General features: G+C 63.1%; 1 protein-coding gene across 2 annotated transcripts in view; it reads right to left on the minus strand.

Moving 5' to 3' along the window:
- Positions 1–1,480: 1,480 nt before the first annotated feature.
- Positions 1,481–13,616, minus strand: part of CACNA1S (calcium voltage-gated channel subunit alpha1 S) — a 65,835-nt gene continuing 53,699 nt past the window's right edge. The window contains exons 29-44 of one of the 2 annotated variants that reach the window (XM_036856053.1): positions 13,361–13,417; positions 12,445–12,573; positions 12,219–12,284; positions 11,449–11,540; positions 10,697–10,856; positions 9,575–9,702; positions 8,478–8,574; positions 8,056–8,158; positions 7,204–7,305; positions 6,824–6,948; positions 5,362–5,490; positions 4,425–4,678; positions 3,215–3,300; positions 2,419–2,510; positions 2,112–2,240; positions 1,481–1,994 (exon numbers count right to left, since the gene is read on the minus strand). In XM_036856053.1, coding sequence (XP_036711948.1) covers positions 1,743–1,994; positions 2,112–2,240; positions 2,419–2,510; positions 3,215–3,300; positions 4,425–4,678; positions 5,362–5,490; positions 6,824–6,948; positions 7,204–7,305; positions 8,056–8,158; positions 8,478–8,574; positions 9,575–9,702; positions 10,697–10,856; positions 11,449–11,540; positions 12,219–12,284; positions 12,445–12,573; positions 13,361–13,417 — 2,001 coding nt within the window. In that variant the 3' untranslated portion in view covers positions 1,481–1,742. The remainder of the gene's footprint in view (positions 1,995–2,111; positions 2,241–2,418; positions 2,511–3,214; positions 3,301–4,424; positions 4,679–5,361; positions 5,491–6,823; positions 6,949–7,203; positions 7,306–8,055; positions 8,159–8,477; positions 8,575–9,574; positions 9,703–10,696; positions 10,857–11,448; positions 11,541–12,218; positions 12,285–12,444; positions 12,574–13,360; positions 13,418–13,616) is intronic. The other variant, XM_036856061.1, reaches the window with a different exon arrangement.

Here is a 13,616-nt window from a genome sequence, read left to right on the forward strand (position 1 = left end):
AAGGAGAAGCAGCACAGGATTGGCGTTTAGAAGAAATAGGCCAGCTGCGCGGTGCGGATTATCAGCACCGTGTTAGGAGAGTGATGGGAGCGTCCGGGGGGCTGAGCCCGCGGGAAGCAAGGATGCAGGACACAGAACCCTGAGGACGCCTTCCCCGGAGAGGGGGCTGGCCTGGGGACAGGTCACAGGGAGGCTGCAGGACGGAGCACGGGAAAGGGGAGGAAACTCCGGGGAGCCGAGGCCGCAGGCCTTGCAGGAAGGAGGGAGAGGTGACGGCACCTCACGCGGGCTAGAAACCAGGTGAGCTGGGACTCCCAGGGTCTCAGAGCAGGGGCGGGGCAGAAGGCAGCCCACCGGGGCACCAGGCGGGCGCAGGGGAGGAGGAGCCGGCCCAGGTGAGAGGCGTGGTCCTCAGGAATGAACTAACTAGGTGACAGGTGAGAGACAGGTAGACAGGTGAGAGACGGCAGGTAGACAACAGGTAGCTGGACGGCAGGGGGACGGCCAGGACGGACGTGCAGGTGTAGGAGGGCCGTGAGGAGGGGCGGACGGTGGCTGGGCTGGCCGAGAGGCTGGCTGCAGGAGGAGTGGCTCCCGCTGGGGCGGGGGGCGGGGCGGGGAGCGAGGGGCGCAGCGGGCTGTCCATCAGGCTGGTGACAGGAGCTGTGGGAGGGATCTTCTGGGGGCATCTCTGTGCAGGAGGGAACAAAGCCTTGCTGAGGGTGGAGTGGGGGCGGGTTCCTGGTGCTGAGGTTTGAGGAGGAGGCGAGTGGAAATGGCTACTCTGACGGGGACCCCGGGTCTGCAGGGCACCGGGGGGGGTCATCCCCCTGCCCCGTGCGGCCCCCAGTCTGGGAGGCCGAGGGGCCCGCCTGGGGGTTGTCAGGAGGTGCACGGGAGGCCAGTGGGAGAGCTGATGGCGGGGGGAGCGTCTGCCCAGGGAAGAGGGGAGGGCACCGGTGGGACCTCAGTGCTAACTCTGCCCCTGGCTGGCTGTGTGACACAGGCACGCGAGCCACCTCTCTGGGCCTCCAACGTGGCATCTTCAACATGGACTCTCCTGCTGCTTAGCGGGCTGTGGGGAGGACGAGCGGGTACCGTGTGCGACGGTGCTCTGGGACTAGGGTGTGTCTGCAGCCGGCACGCAGGAGGGAGTGGGGGCCACAGCCCGTGCCTCATCCTGTTACTCACTGCTGCTCGGTGGGGGGGAGAGGAGGTGGGCACTGCGGGCCTTGCTCCCCCAGGCGGAGAGCAGGGCCCCCCCGAGGCTCTGGGGCCGGGCGGGCCGTGGACTCTAGCCAGGACGGTGGGGAAGGGTGGCTGCAGGGGACCTGCCCGGGGACGTCCAGGAGCACCGCCTCCTCCACGGTGGCCCCTCCGCTCCTGCAGGAGGACGATGCAGAGGGGCCTCCGTGGAGCGGCGGGGGGCGGGTGCGGAGGGTGTAGAAGGGCCCCCAAAGGAGACGAGCAGAGACAGGTGCCCTGTCGCAGGCCTGGAGACTTTAATGTCCTGCTGGCACTGACCAGGCCTCTTTGAATGACCCCAGAAGCTCCATCCCATCACGCCTCTTGCTGGTGAGGAGAAGGGCCTGTCCATCTACCTCCTGACCTTGCGGGTGGTTCCTGTCTGTTTGTCCGTCTAGCTGCTGAGACGGGGGGCTGCCGTGCTGGGCCAACCCTCCCGCGCCAGCCCCCCACCCTTGGCCACGCCGGCTCTAAGCCCAGGCTGACGCCCGTGGCCATCACAGCCTGTGGGGAATGAGGGTCTCCCGGGAGCCCTGATGCTGGTCGAGGCTTCCCAGGGAGGACCCGAGGCTCCAACACCCCCGGGTGCTGGCCACACCCTCCAGGGTCTCTCGTCCCTTCAGAAGCTCGGCAGCTGCCACCTCCACTTCCTGCAGTTCCATCTGGCAGGCTTCCGCCAGGGTGTGGCCCGTTGCCATGACGAAGTTAGCATCAGCCGCCAAGGTGTCCAGGCCCCCTCGAACCAGAGCCTGCAGACGGGAGAGGCGGCCGAGTGGGTCTTCCCGCGGAGCCTCAGCCCCTGTCCACCCCAGGCCATTGCAGGGCCACCCCGGGATGCAGTCCAGTGCCTTCCTAGCCCCCCTCACCTCTCGGATCAGCAGGGTCGTGGCCGGGGCCGGGCCCCCGGGGGTACCATCCTCGGGGGGCGCTTCCTCGGGCAGGGACCCTGGGGTGGGGCTCCTCTCCTCGGGCACCAGAGACTCCGTCCCCACAAGCTGTTCCAGGTGCACAGAAGCAAAGACCCCTCAGGAACGCCGGAGCCCACTGGGATCAGGAAGCCCCGGCTCTTCAGAGGGAGCCCCAGCCAAGACCCCCAGGAAGGGGAGGACCAGGGGTCCCGTCCCTTCTGCTGTTGAATTACCACTGCAAGCTCGCCGGCCTCTGGCCCATTACCTGGCAGGGGGCGGCAGGTGCCTGAGCTCCGGGTATCGCCCTCCGGGGCAGCTGTCCCTGCAGCCTCTCCCCATGGGACTTGCTGTGGGGTCCTGTGGGCCGAGGGCCAGAGGGGCTGCTGACTCCTGCTGGGAGCCCTGGGTCGACAGAGCTCCCCTTGGCCAGTCAGCCCCACCCTGAGATCCTCGGGGTCCTAGAGGGTGACACATGCCGAGGCCCAGCCCACCCCAGGCTGGGCAGGACTCCCCACTGCCCATCCCCCCAACTCTACGTGCCCTGGTCCCTGTCCTTTTGGGTTTGGGAGGGGATCAGGGCCAGAGCCTGACCAGCTTTGGCCAAGCTGATCTTGTGTTTGTGTGCGTGTGACTGTGCATGTGTGTGTGTGTGTGTGTGTGTGTGTGTTGCGGAACACAACAAGCACCCTCGTCTCCTGTGAACTCCAGCCTCCTCAGGCCCCTACTGTCACACGCAGCGGTCCAGGACCCACTGAGAGGCTGCCAGGTCATCTGCTGAAAGGCAGAGCTGAGGTGACAGTGTGTCCAGGGCTGTCTTCAGCCGAGGTGGAGGGGTACGAGCTTCCTGGTGTGCCAGGGAGGGCCCTTTCACAGTGTACCACCCACCCCCGGCTCCCTCAGTCACCTGGGTGGCCCCCTTCCTCTGCCTGGGTGAGCAACTGGTTCCCATCGCCACAGGCTCCCAGCCCTCCCGGCCGCAGGTTCCCCAAGTGGACGGAAGAGCGGCTCCCCAGGCCCTCCTGGGAGAAGGTCAGCCCCTCGGGAGCACAGGAGAGACTGACCCAGGGCCCCCTGGGGCTGGCTGGAGGCTCCTCCTCTGGCGGCAGGCGTCTCTGTCTCCCCTGGGAGCTCCCCTTCAGAGTGGACGCTGAAATGGAAGCACAGCTGATGGGGCTACGGGCTCCCCCATCCCTGCCCTCTGTGGTCCCCACACCCTTTCCCTCAGGGCCTAGGCCCATCGCTGTGGAGTGGCCAGCCTCCTCTCCTCCGATCTGCACCCCTTTGCTCTCTGGCCCCTCCCACACCTGCCCAGCTCGGGGCTCACACCCCTGAGGACACTGCATCTCAACCTCGGTTGCACGTGGATCACCCGGGAGCCCTCACATCTGGTCGCGGGGTGTCCCGCCCAGAGCCCACAGTTCTGGAAGCTTCCTCCATGTCCCTAAGCAGTTAGGTCCTGGGCCCTCTGCCTGCTCAGGACCTACTCTTTGACGTCATTTCGTCATAGTCGGATCACATGGCACGTTCTCCCGACAAGACTGCGATCCTCTGGGGGCTGGGCCGGGTCTGCACGTCCACAGCACCCAGCACCGCGGTGACCCCACGTGCAGGCGCCCTCCGAGACTTGTGGGCTGAATTTGAGGGGTCTCAGGCCAGAAGGGGGTGCAGACAGCCCCAGCCTGGGAAGTAGTGGTTCCCCTGGCCTCTGCCCTGTCCCGCCCATTCCTGAGGTGGGGGAACCCAGCCTCTCCGGGCCAAGGAGACCCCCAGTCCCCGGGCCCCCTGTCTAGAATAGAAGCTCTGCTTGGAGCCCAGCCCATAGGCCACGATGGCCGAGACCCTCTCTGCTCATCCTGCTGTTTTTCCTGACACTCATGTGATCACAGATTATATTCAGCCCTGGGTTGGCGACATGGGAACCACCTGGAACCCAAATCCAAGGGTTGAATCTTAATTCTTCAGGTTTCATAGGATGCGCCCTCTCCTTCTAACCTAACGTGTGCCTTTCCGGGACCCGCCAAGACCATGGAAGAAAAGCACCGCTGGGCACTGACCGACACCGACCCGAGGCTGCCCCCTGCTGGCTACACACGTCTCTGCCGTCCAGGCCGGCCTCCTGCGCAGCAAGGCGTGGGCTGGACCCCAAAGGGCGCAAGGCAAGCAAAGCACACCCTCCACATTTCGGGGTGCCCCCAAAGGCCCGGAGCCCACTAACCACGTCTGCCCAGTCTCACCCCAGCCCCTACATGCCAGGCTGACAGTTGCCGCCACTACCTGGAAAATGCCGGGCTGTTGCCATGGTTGCTCTTGCCACCGGCAACATTGGCGTTGGCATTGTTGGTGTTGGCACGAGCAAGAGGGTTGGCTCTTGGATGCTGAGGGAAGTCCTCCAAGAAGACGGGCGACTCCAGCTCCTCCATCTCTATTTCAGTAAACTGGAGGGGTCTCTGGTTGGCCATGTGTGGAGGCAGGGAGCTGGTCCTTTCCAGGAAGTTGTCCACCTGGCCAAACAGGCCTCCGGTCCTCTGGGGGCGAGGAGGACAGGGGAGGGACTGAGAGAGGGGACCAGGGGCGCATATGCGGGGGCTGCCACCCTGGACGACCGACGGCGCTGGGAACAAGGCCAGAGGAGAACAGACCGGGCTGTGAGGCCGGAGAAGAGACCATCGCCCTCAGGGCGTTCTCAGTTTGATGGGGTAGACAGGACACCCCTAAGAACTGTACGGGGACCAGACACCGGGACGGGAAACGCAGGGAGTCGGGGAACCTGGAACCAGGCAGTCTGGAGGACGGGCTCTAGTCCCGCCTCCGAAAGTAACTTGCTGAGCGGTACTGGACACAGACGGTCTCTCTGGGCCACCATTTCCTCATGAATAACCTAGAAGGTTCCGCTGGGTGGTCGTGAGGGACCCTCCAGCTCTAGGAGGGAGGACAGTGAGACAGGAAGCAGCTGGGGCACCTGATGACGGGGGCTTCTGATGGATGGACGTTGCGTCAGGCTTGTGGGGAGGGGAGGCCGGGGAGGCTGGGCAGAGGAAGGTGGGAAGGATGTGACACCTCAAGCAGGTGGGTCATTGGTTCAGAGTCCTGGGAGGTGTGGGCGGCGGGGATCCTCAGCGCCCCCGTTCTGCGCGGCGGGGCTCCTGGCCTCCTTTCCGCTCCCTGGCCTGGGACGCGCACGCACTGGCGTGGCCAGGGCCTCACTCACCCGGAATATCCCTTCCTCCATCGCAGCCTCCACCATGGCTCTCTCCAGCTCCTCCTCGGCCGTCAGGTCTCCCGAGATGGTGCGGCGGATCTCAGGGGCTGCCTCTTCCTCAAGGGTCCGCAGTCCGGCCTGGGGACAGAGAGGGACTCAGTGACCCCTCCAGGCCAGGAGGGGAGGACGCACTGCTTCTCACGGCCTCCCCTGTTTCTAATCCCGGCAACCAAGGCCTCCCTGAAGGCCCAGCTCCACCCCACCCCCTCCTGCTCATTCGATCCCCCTGGGCTCCTGCTCTGGCCGCTGGGATAGTCCAAACCCTGATGGCTCCCAAGGCATCTTCTCTAGGCCTCACAGGGGGTTTCATCCCCCGCCCAGGCCTGCAGGCTGGGAAATCCTCTCATCAGTACAGTCTTTTAGACAAATGATCTCTTCCGCTTGTACGTGCCATTTATACCGATTTTTGAGCTGATCAAAGTTGATATCACCAGCAAGGGGACAAAGCAAGACTGGTGTCACCTGATAGTTTGCAATGACAACACAGCATCACTTCTGGGACATTCCTGTCCAAGATGCAAGCCCTCAATCTGTCACGAGGCAACACTGCACAAACCCACACCGAGGGAGGTGCTGGCTGGGAATCTTCAAAGTGTCAAGGTCATTTCAAGGAAAGACTGAGGGACTACAGAATAAACAGATATGACAGCTAAACGCACTGTGTGATTCTGGGTCCGATCCTTTTGCCATAAAGGACATTATTGGGACCACTGGCGCAAGTTGCGTGGGGCCTGAGGACTCCACGGGACTGATGCATCAGTGTCCTGATTTTAGTGGCTGCATTATGGCTATGGAGGAGGGTTACGGAGGAGGACGCCCTTGCTGGCGGGAAACACACACTCACCTGTTCTGGGTTGATGGGAATGACTCTCAAACGGTTCAGAAAGAAAATTTTTTTTGTATCATACATGCAACTTTTGAAATTGTGAGATTGTTTCAAAGTAAAAATTGAGATACATTTTTGAACACACAGCCCAAATACGTGAATATTTTTTGAATGTATCCTTTATGTGCGTTATACTTAACATAAAAAATTGAAATTAAAAACGGTCAAGATAACCCAAAGTTCTACGTTTCTTTGCGTACCCAATGGGTCATTTCAAGCACCTCCTCTCCCCCGGGAAACCTGTCCTCTTTGGAGACCACTGCTCTCATTTAACCCAAGTCTCTCCCTTGTGTTCAGGGGATAGGACCATGGTTTTGGGTCATATCATCCAGGGCTGGAAGGGCTCCTGGTTCTTCCCTTGAGGTCGAAGCATCTTCCATCCAGAGCTGTCATCTCTCCCCCTACTCATCCTGGCTCCGTCCTGCCCTCTCTGCCTCTACCGCTGCCCCCAAGGACACAGAGAGGGAGCTGGAGTCTGGAGACCATCTCAGCAGTGGAGCTCCCTGGTGCTCGGGATGGGCTTACCTGGATCTGCACCGTGTCCTTCTTGGGCCGGTACCCATAATATTCCTCCTGGCGCCTCATGAACTTCCGGAAGTGCTCCTGGATGAGAAACGTGGCGTAGAACTTCCCCACCGTCACCTCGTCATCTGCAGGGGGGGCAACAGGGGCCGGTGGGCATCTGAGGCTGGGGTCAGCGTGCGGGCCAAACGTAGCCAGGTCCAGGTGCCCCTCGCACCCCCCTCCTCTGCTTGCCGACGTGACCCCGATGGCTGCCATGGGGTCCACCCAGGGCATTCACTGAGGGCCAGGCTGCTCTCAGATTCCCTTGGGGCTCCCTGGAAGCCACCTTTTCCCCTGTCCTCGGCCGCCTCTGGCCTCTGGTCTCCCAGAGCGGCACCCACCTCCTATGGGAGGGATGACCTGGTCCAGGAGCTTCATACTGGTCCTCTTCCAGATTTTCTTGATGATGGCCCGCAGCTCCTCATTGGCCTGTTCGAAGTTGCCTGGGGGCAAGGGACAGGCCAAGCCAACCGCACTTGACAAAGCCACCTAGCACTCCCCGGACCTCTCGCTCAGCAAACGTTGGCTGGGTTTTCCCTTGTGGCGGCTGCTTTGCGGGGAGGGCATCGCCGTTCCCCTGGGGCAGCCCGACCCTCGGGTCACATACGCACTCCCCGCAGGCCTCGGCTTCCAGCACCTGGGTGGCTGACCGGAGAGGCTGTCGCCTCCCATCCTCCCCTCCACCCGCCCAGCAGCTTTCCATCCCCCACAGCCCGTGGTCTGTCCCGCCTCCTCCAGGCAGCCGTCCTGCTCCTCTGCTTCATGCCTGCGACGGTCCTGCTCACCTGGGCGCTAGCTCTGATGCTGCCGGGTCCCTGCGTGAGGGAGACCCCCATCTCCTCCCCCCTCCCATCCCGTCTGTCCTCCCGGCAGCAGGGCCTGCAGGTTCAGTGGGGCCCCGTGCGAACCCAGCAGCGGTCCAGCAGATCCCGGGGGGTCCCACCCCCGTGCTCACCCTGCCACTCCCTGGCCCACCCGCATCAGACCCGGCTGTGTGGGAACAGAGCCTTGGTGACCTTTGCCCTGCAGAATTTTGGGGCTCCCGCTGTGCCCTGAGGGGCATGAGAATGTTGTGGCCATGGCCTGGGTCCTCCCTCTGCTTCTCCCCGTGACTCTTGATTCCGACCTTTAGCTCAGATTCTGGTAGAATCCACTAGAAAACTCATCCCCTGAGAGGAGGGGACTGCCCGCACCTTCCGTCTTGATCTTGAGCGCTGTGCGGACCAGGGCGAAGAGCGTGGCGTTGAAGGTGACCGTGCCGTCGCTGTTCAGGGGCATGTTCATGCCCACCAGCCGCTGTGCAGAGAGGGGGCTCACTGCCAGGCCGGGACCACTGAGCCGGGGGGTCATCCTCACCCGGTCTGGGGGCCGGCAGGGGAGGGGACCGGGCGCTGGGGGGGGGAGATGAGCAGGATGCCCTCCGTGAGGGAGGGGGGGATGAATTGGAGACACTGTTGAGAGTTTAGGTCCCAGGGACGTGGGGACCCAGGAGACGACTGCTCTAAAATGACTCACCCAGTCGGGCCCTCGCCAGTGTCCCTGCCCCAGGGCCCCTGTGCCTCTTCCGGGGGTGTGGGCCAGGTGGGGGGCACCCCTCGCTGGCAGCCCTGGTTACCTTACACGCTACCCGGTGTGGGCAGAACTTCCCAAAGCCCAGAGGGGGCTGGATTCTTCTCAGCAGGGTCACCACATCCAGGTGTTTGATTCTGCCCCTGCAGGAGGACACCAGACCTGTGCACCTGGCAGCCCCACCCAGACCTCCCTTCCTGCTCAGAGAATGGCCGAGGGCAGGGGAGTCAGGAGACAGGGGGACGCTTCCTGATTTCCAACCATGCTTAGGGAGTGGAAGCTGAGTGTCCGTTTTAAAGAAGAAACGATGTTTGAATTCACTGTTGCCCACCACCAGTAATGGGCTGTCTTTTTTGGTGGGTGGTAAGAGGCCAGAATCCCCTCAGATACGGGATCTCTGGGCTGGAATCCGGACCTCATTTCTCCCATGGTGGAGCCTTCTCTGGGTTTTAGTCAAGCTGCCTGGGGGCTCCTGGGATGTATTAATAGAAGTAGAGGGTATGGATCAAGGGAGGTGGACGCTCACTTCCAGGGACCAGTAGGGAGCTGGAGGCCGTGTCATAGGTTGGGAGAGTAAGTGAGATGATGCATGTTGTGCTTGGCACAGCACCTGACACCTGGGAAACAGTCATCAAATGTGAGCTTCTTACCTTCTTGGGAAGAAGGTAAGGCAGCTGTGCTTCCCAGCATTAAAGTGCACCCGAATGCCCCGAGGGCCAGGTTAACGGCAATGTAGATTCTGATTCCGTCATTCTGGGGTGAGGCCGGGGATTTGGGGGGGGGGGCTCTGCATCTTTATAGAGCTCAGCTTCTTGGTCAGTGGACCACACTCTGAGTAGCCGGGGCCTAAACTGCCTGGGGAGGTAGTGAGTTCCCTGCTCCTAGAAGCATCCAAGCGAAGCTGGATGACCAGCTCCCAGTAAAGGCAAGGGGGCTTCTGCCCTGGGAGGCTGTAGGATCCCTCCCAAGCCTGAGGAACTCCGAGTCTCTGACCCGGGGCCCTCGGATAATAAAGGGGGGGGCAGCTCTCTCCTTCTCGTTAGGCTGGAGAGGGACTCGCTGTCGGACTCCAGGACGGGCTCTAGACCAGAGGAGTGGACGGTTGAGGGAGGGCCCAGCACAGAGCCTGCAGGCGGGACTCACTTAGCCTCTGGGTCATACTCTGCCCAGATGGCCTTGAACTCGTCCAGGTGATGAGGGCCCAGGATGGACCAGTCCCGTGTGAGGTAGTCAAAGTTGTCCATGATGACAGCCACAAAGAGGTTGATGATCTGCAGGAGGAGAACCGTGGGCTCCCTGCTCGGAAAGGCAGGTGGCACAGGGCGGGGGGCGCGGGGGGAATGGGGGTGTCCACAGGGTCTGGGGTCCGTAGGTTCTCCCTGCCTGGGCCCTGCCTCCGAGTCCTTCTGGCAACTACATCCTGCACACAAGCAGCCTGTGTCACTCTGCTCCGGCCCACGCGGTGTCCTCTGCCGGGGCTCCTGGGGCTCTTCCTTAAAAATCCCAACCTCAGCCTCTCGTCTGCCCCCCAGAGGGACGCTGGTCTCCCCCGGCCACCACCGCCCCTGTGCTGCTCTTGCCTGTTCTGTATTGTTGGGTGTCCCTTTGAAATGCAAGGTGGCACTCAGTGAGCGCCTTCAGGGCCAGGGCTGTGTCCTGTTCACCTTTCTGTCCCCTGCACTGAGCCCAGGCAACGTTAGACGCTCAAGCAAGCGTCTTAGTGAACATAGGAAAGAAAAAGAGCGAAGAGCGAGGGCCTGGGGCTGGGGGGCTCTGTGTCTCCCACGAGTGCAGACAGCAGCCTTGGAGCCTCAAAGCCACCTGTGCTCTGTTTCCGAGCCCACTGTCACCTCCTTCGGGACCTTGTTTCCGGAGTCTCAGCCTCCTCACTTGGGGGCAACTGCCTCTTCCAAGGAAGAGAGAGGGGCGAAAGGCTTTACTGGAATTTACTGGCTTCACTGGAATAGACTTTACTCTGTTTTAGGGTAGAACCTCACTAAATTCTTTTGATTACTAATCGCTAACAACAACAGCAAAAAAGGGCCAAGCTTTTAGCGACTCCTCTGGAGCACGCAGACGCACTCAGAACACGAAGCCACACCCAGGATGACCAGAACAGGGACACCCTAGCCAGAGTCCCGTCTCCTGGGTCCCTGAGCTAGGTCCCTGGAGAGACAGAGGCAACGGGAGGCGGGGGGGGGGGGGGGCGTCACCCTGCCTCAGTGCATCTCTCGGCAGCCCGGCCGCCCCGCCCTCGGGCCTCACCAGGAAGGCACAGAGCATGTAGAAGCTGATGAAGTAGTAGTAGGCGAAGTCGGTGCCACAGGTGCGCTCCTCCCCCGGGGCGTAGTCCGACTCGGGGTCGCACAGCTGGCCATAGCTGCAGGCCAGCAGGATCTCCTGCCACGCCTCACCCGTGGCACACCTGGAAGGCAGGGCGCCGTGGGCCTCTCACTCGGGGCAGCAGCGGAGAGCAGGGCGTCGAGGGGTGCAGGCCGGGCGCCCCTCAGGACCCCGGGTTCAAGTGTCACCCAGTGTGAGCCAGGCCCCACTGCCCCCCTGTGCTGCATGCGTTCTCCCCCAACTCTACCCCTCGTGGGGCGCCACAGGCAGGAACTGAACAAAGAAAGGGGGCTTCTTGGACAGAGGGGCAAAATCAGTCCAGGACTCAAGTCACCGCTGGGGCAGCAAGAGAGCAAGAGAGCTGACCCGGGGTCGGCGAGGCCTCACCCTCCCTCCAAGGGACATTCGAGCTCCGCCTCCCGCCTCAGTGCATGAGGGTGGGGGGATCTGCAGGACCCCACTCAGGACCGGCTGCCTCCTTTTCGAGCCCCAGGGCACAGTGAAGACGAGGGCCACTTGTGCAAAAACGATTTAAACAGTGGCTCTGGCTGTAGGGGGGTGAGCATCCGAAAAGGACAGCAGAGCCTTGGCGCTTCGGCGCGCGGGCCCACACACATGAAGCCAGCCTGCCCCCGTGGACCAGAGGAGGGGTGGGGACAGCAGGGGCCTCTTGCCTGAAGAGCAGCAGCACAGCCTGGGGGAAGGTCTGGAAGTTGTTGTTCCGGTTGATCTGGGTCCCGTCAACCAGGGCAATCTTCCCGAGCATCTGCAGATCAGGAAGCACGGGAGGGTGGCACCCGCATAGGTCTCCCCCAGCCCATCTCCCACTGCCCCCTACTTCCTCCAAATCCCCTCCACTTTAGGCCCCGTCAGACCTGAAGCCGGACGAACTGGGCTGCAGTTGGCCCTTGAGCATTGCAGGGGTATAACTTTACAGACAGCCCTTGGGCCCTCCGTATCCGGGGTTCCGCATCCACGGATTCAAACAACCGCAAATCGTGTGGTACCGTAGTACGTATTTACCCAAAAAATCACGTATACCTGGACACGCGCAGTTGAAACCTGTGTTGTTCAAGGGTCACCTGTATTATCAAGGTTGGGTGATGGTCTTCCCCTCGAGCCAAAGAAATCTGGGGGGGGGGGGGGGTGGGCCAGTTTTCCTAACCAAAAGCTAGTCAGTCAATGTAGGGAGCGCCCTGCTGAGACCACCTGAACCTCCGATGGGGCCTTGGAGAGCAATCTGGCCCTTGCCCGGCTGCCCACAAAGCCTCCCCGCCTCCACGGCCCGCGCTGCTTCTGCCTGACTAACGCTGCGCCGTCTGGGGACCACCTCCTTCTCTGGTCCTGCAGCTGAGCCCAGGGCTGCCAGGAGGCCGGGCGGGGTAAGGGTCCAGCCTGCACGCACGCCGGCCCGGCCTCCGGAGGCTCTCCTCCCGCCCCTCACCTGCATGCCGATGACGGCGTAGATAAAGAAGAGCATGACGATGAGCAGAGCCACGTAGGGCAGGGCCTGCGGGCGACGACGGAGGCTTAGCGCGCGGGGCTCCGCCGCCTGCCCCGCAGCCCTGCCCTCCCTTCGTTCACGTTCACCGGGGCCCCGCGGCCTGGGCGGCACGGACGTCCCCGCGGCCCCTGCGCAGCGAACCCCGTGGGTGGGTGGGGCCGCACACCTGGAAGGACTTGATGAAGGTCCAGAGCAGCGTGCGCACGCCCTCCGCGCGGCTCAGCAGCTTGATCAGCCTCATGACGCGGAACAGGCGGAAGAAGGCGCTGGAGATGCGGGCGCTCTCGTCGGGGTCCTGCGGGGCGCAGCCCCAGGATCAGTCCGGGGCGGGGGCAGGGGTGAGGGCAGGCAGGCGGGGCGGGGCAGAGTGTGCGGTACGAGTCGTGGTGGGGGGACTCCCAGCCCGCCCCGCGGCCCCTGCTGAGCACTCGTGCTGGCCCTCCGGGGGCTCAGGGCCCCGGGCCTGCTCCGCTGGTGGTGACGCGGGCTGGGCGCCAAGCAGTGCGCTGAGCGGACAGCGATTCTGCCCCCGGGGGAGGGGGGAGGCGGCGGCCAGGCCCCGAGCTGCCACTCAGCCGAGGACCCTGGCAGCTCTCCCGCCCCTCCCCTAGTGTCCACCCAGTGCCAAGTCTCCCAGAAGCTCAGCTGCTCTGCGGCCATCAGTTCAGTGGCCACACCCTGCCCCGCACAGGGCTGTCCCAAGCCGGGAGGCCTCTGCCCACGTGCCAGCCTTAGACACTGGATGACTCCGGCCGGGGGGAGCCCCCTGCCCGGCGTCCCGTGCCCCCACAGGCTTGGTGCTGGTGACCTGTCACTAAGGTTCTGTGTCATCCCGTTCTCTCTGGATGTTCCCATCAGCACAGAGGCCCTGTTTCCCAGGGCCCCGAGAAAACCACTGCATCCATGCACATTCTAGTAGCACAGAGCTCCCACCCGTCCCCACCCGGACCTTCTGGGGCCTGCTTGGGGCAGGGGGCCCTGAGTGCGTCTGCCCCATGCAGCCCAGCGGCCAGGCCCGAGCATGCACGCTGCAGGGCAGAGCTGGCGGGCGAGCCCTGCAGGCTCATGCAGCCTGGAATTACAACGTTCCCGCAGCTGCCACCCAGGCAATACAGTCCCCCGCTGGAGGCCAGGAAAGTCTGTGGAGAGAGAGAGGAGGGGGTGGGGGGGAGGAGAGAGAGGAGGGACACGGTGGGAGGGAGGTGAGGAGAGGCGTCAGAGAGGACAGACCACATAAGAGTTAAAGAGAGAACAAGGCGGAGAGGCGGGGGGGTTAGAGACCCCTAGTGGCTGCCGGTCAGGGTCGGGCGGGTGGGTGTTGAGGACGAAGCTGTGGGG

This window comes from Balaenoptera musculus, chromosome 1, assembly GCF_009873245.2.
Source record: "Balaenoptera musculus isolate JJ_BM4_2016_0621 chromosome 1, mBalMus1.pri.v3, whole genome shotgun sequence".
NCBI lineage: Eukaryota > Metazoa > Chordata > Mammalia > Artiodactyla > Balaenopteridae > Balaenoptera > Balaenoptera musculus.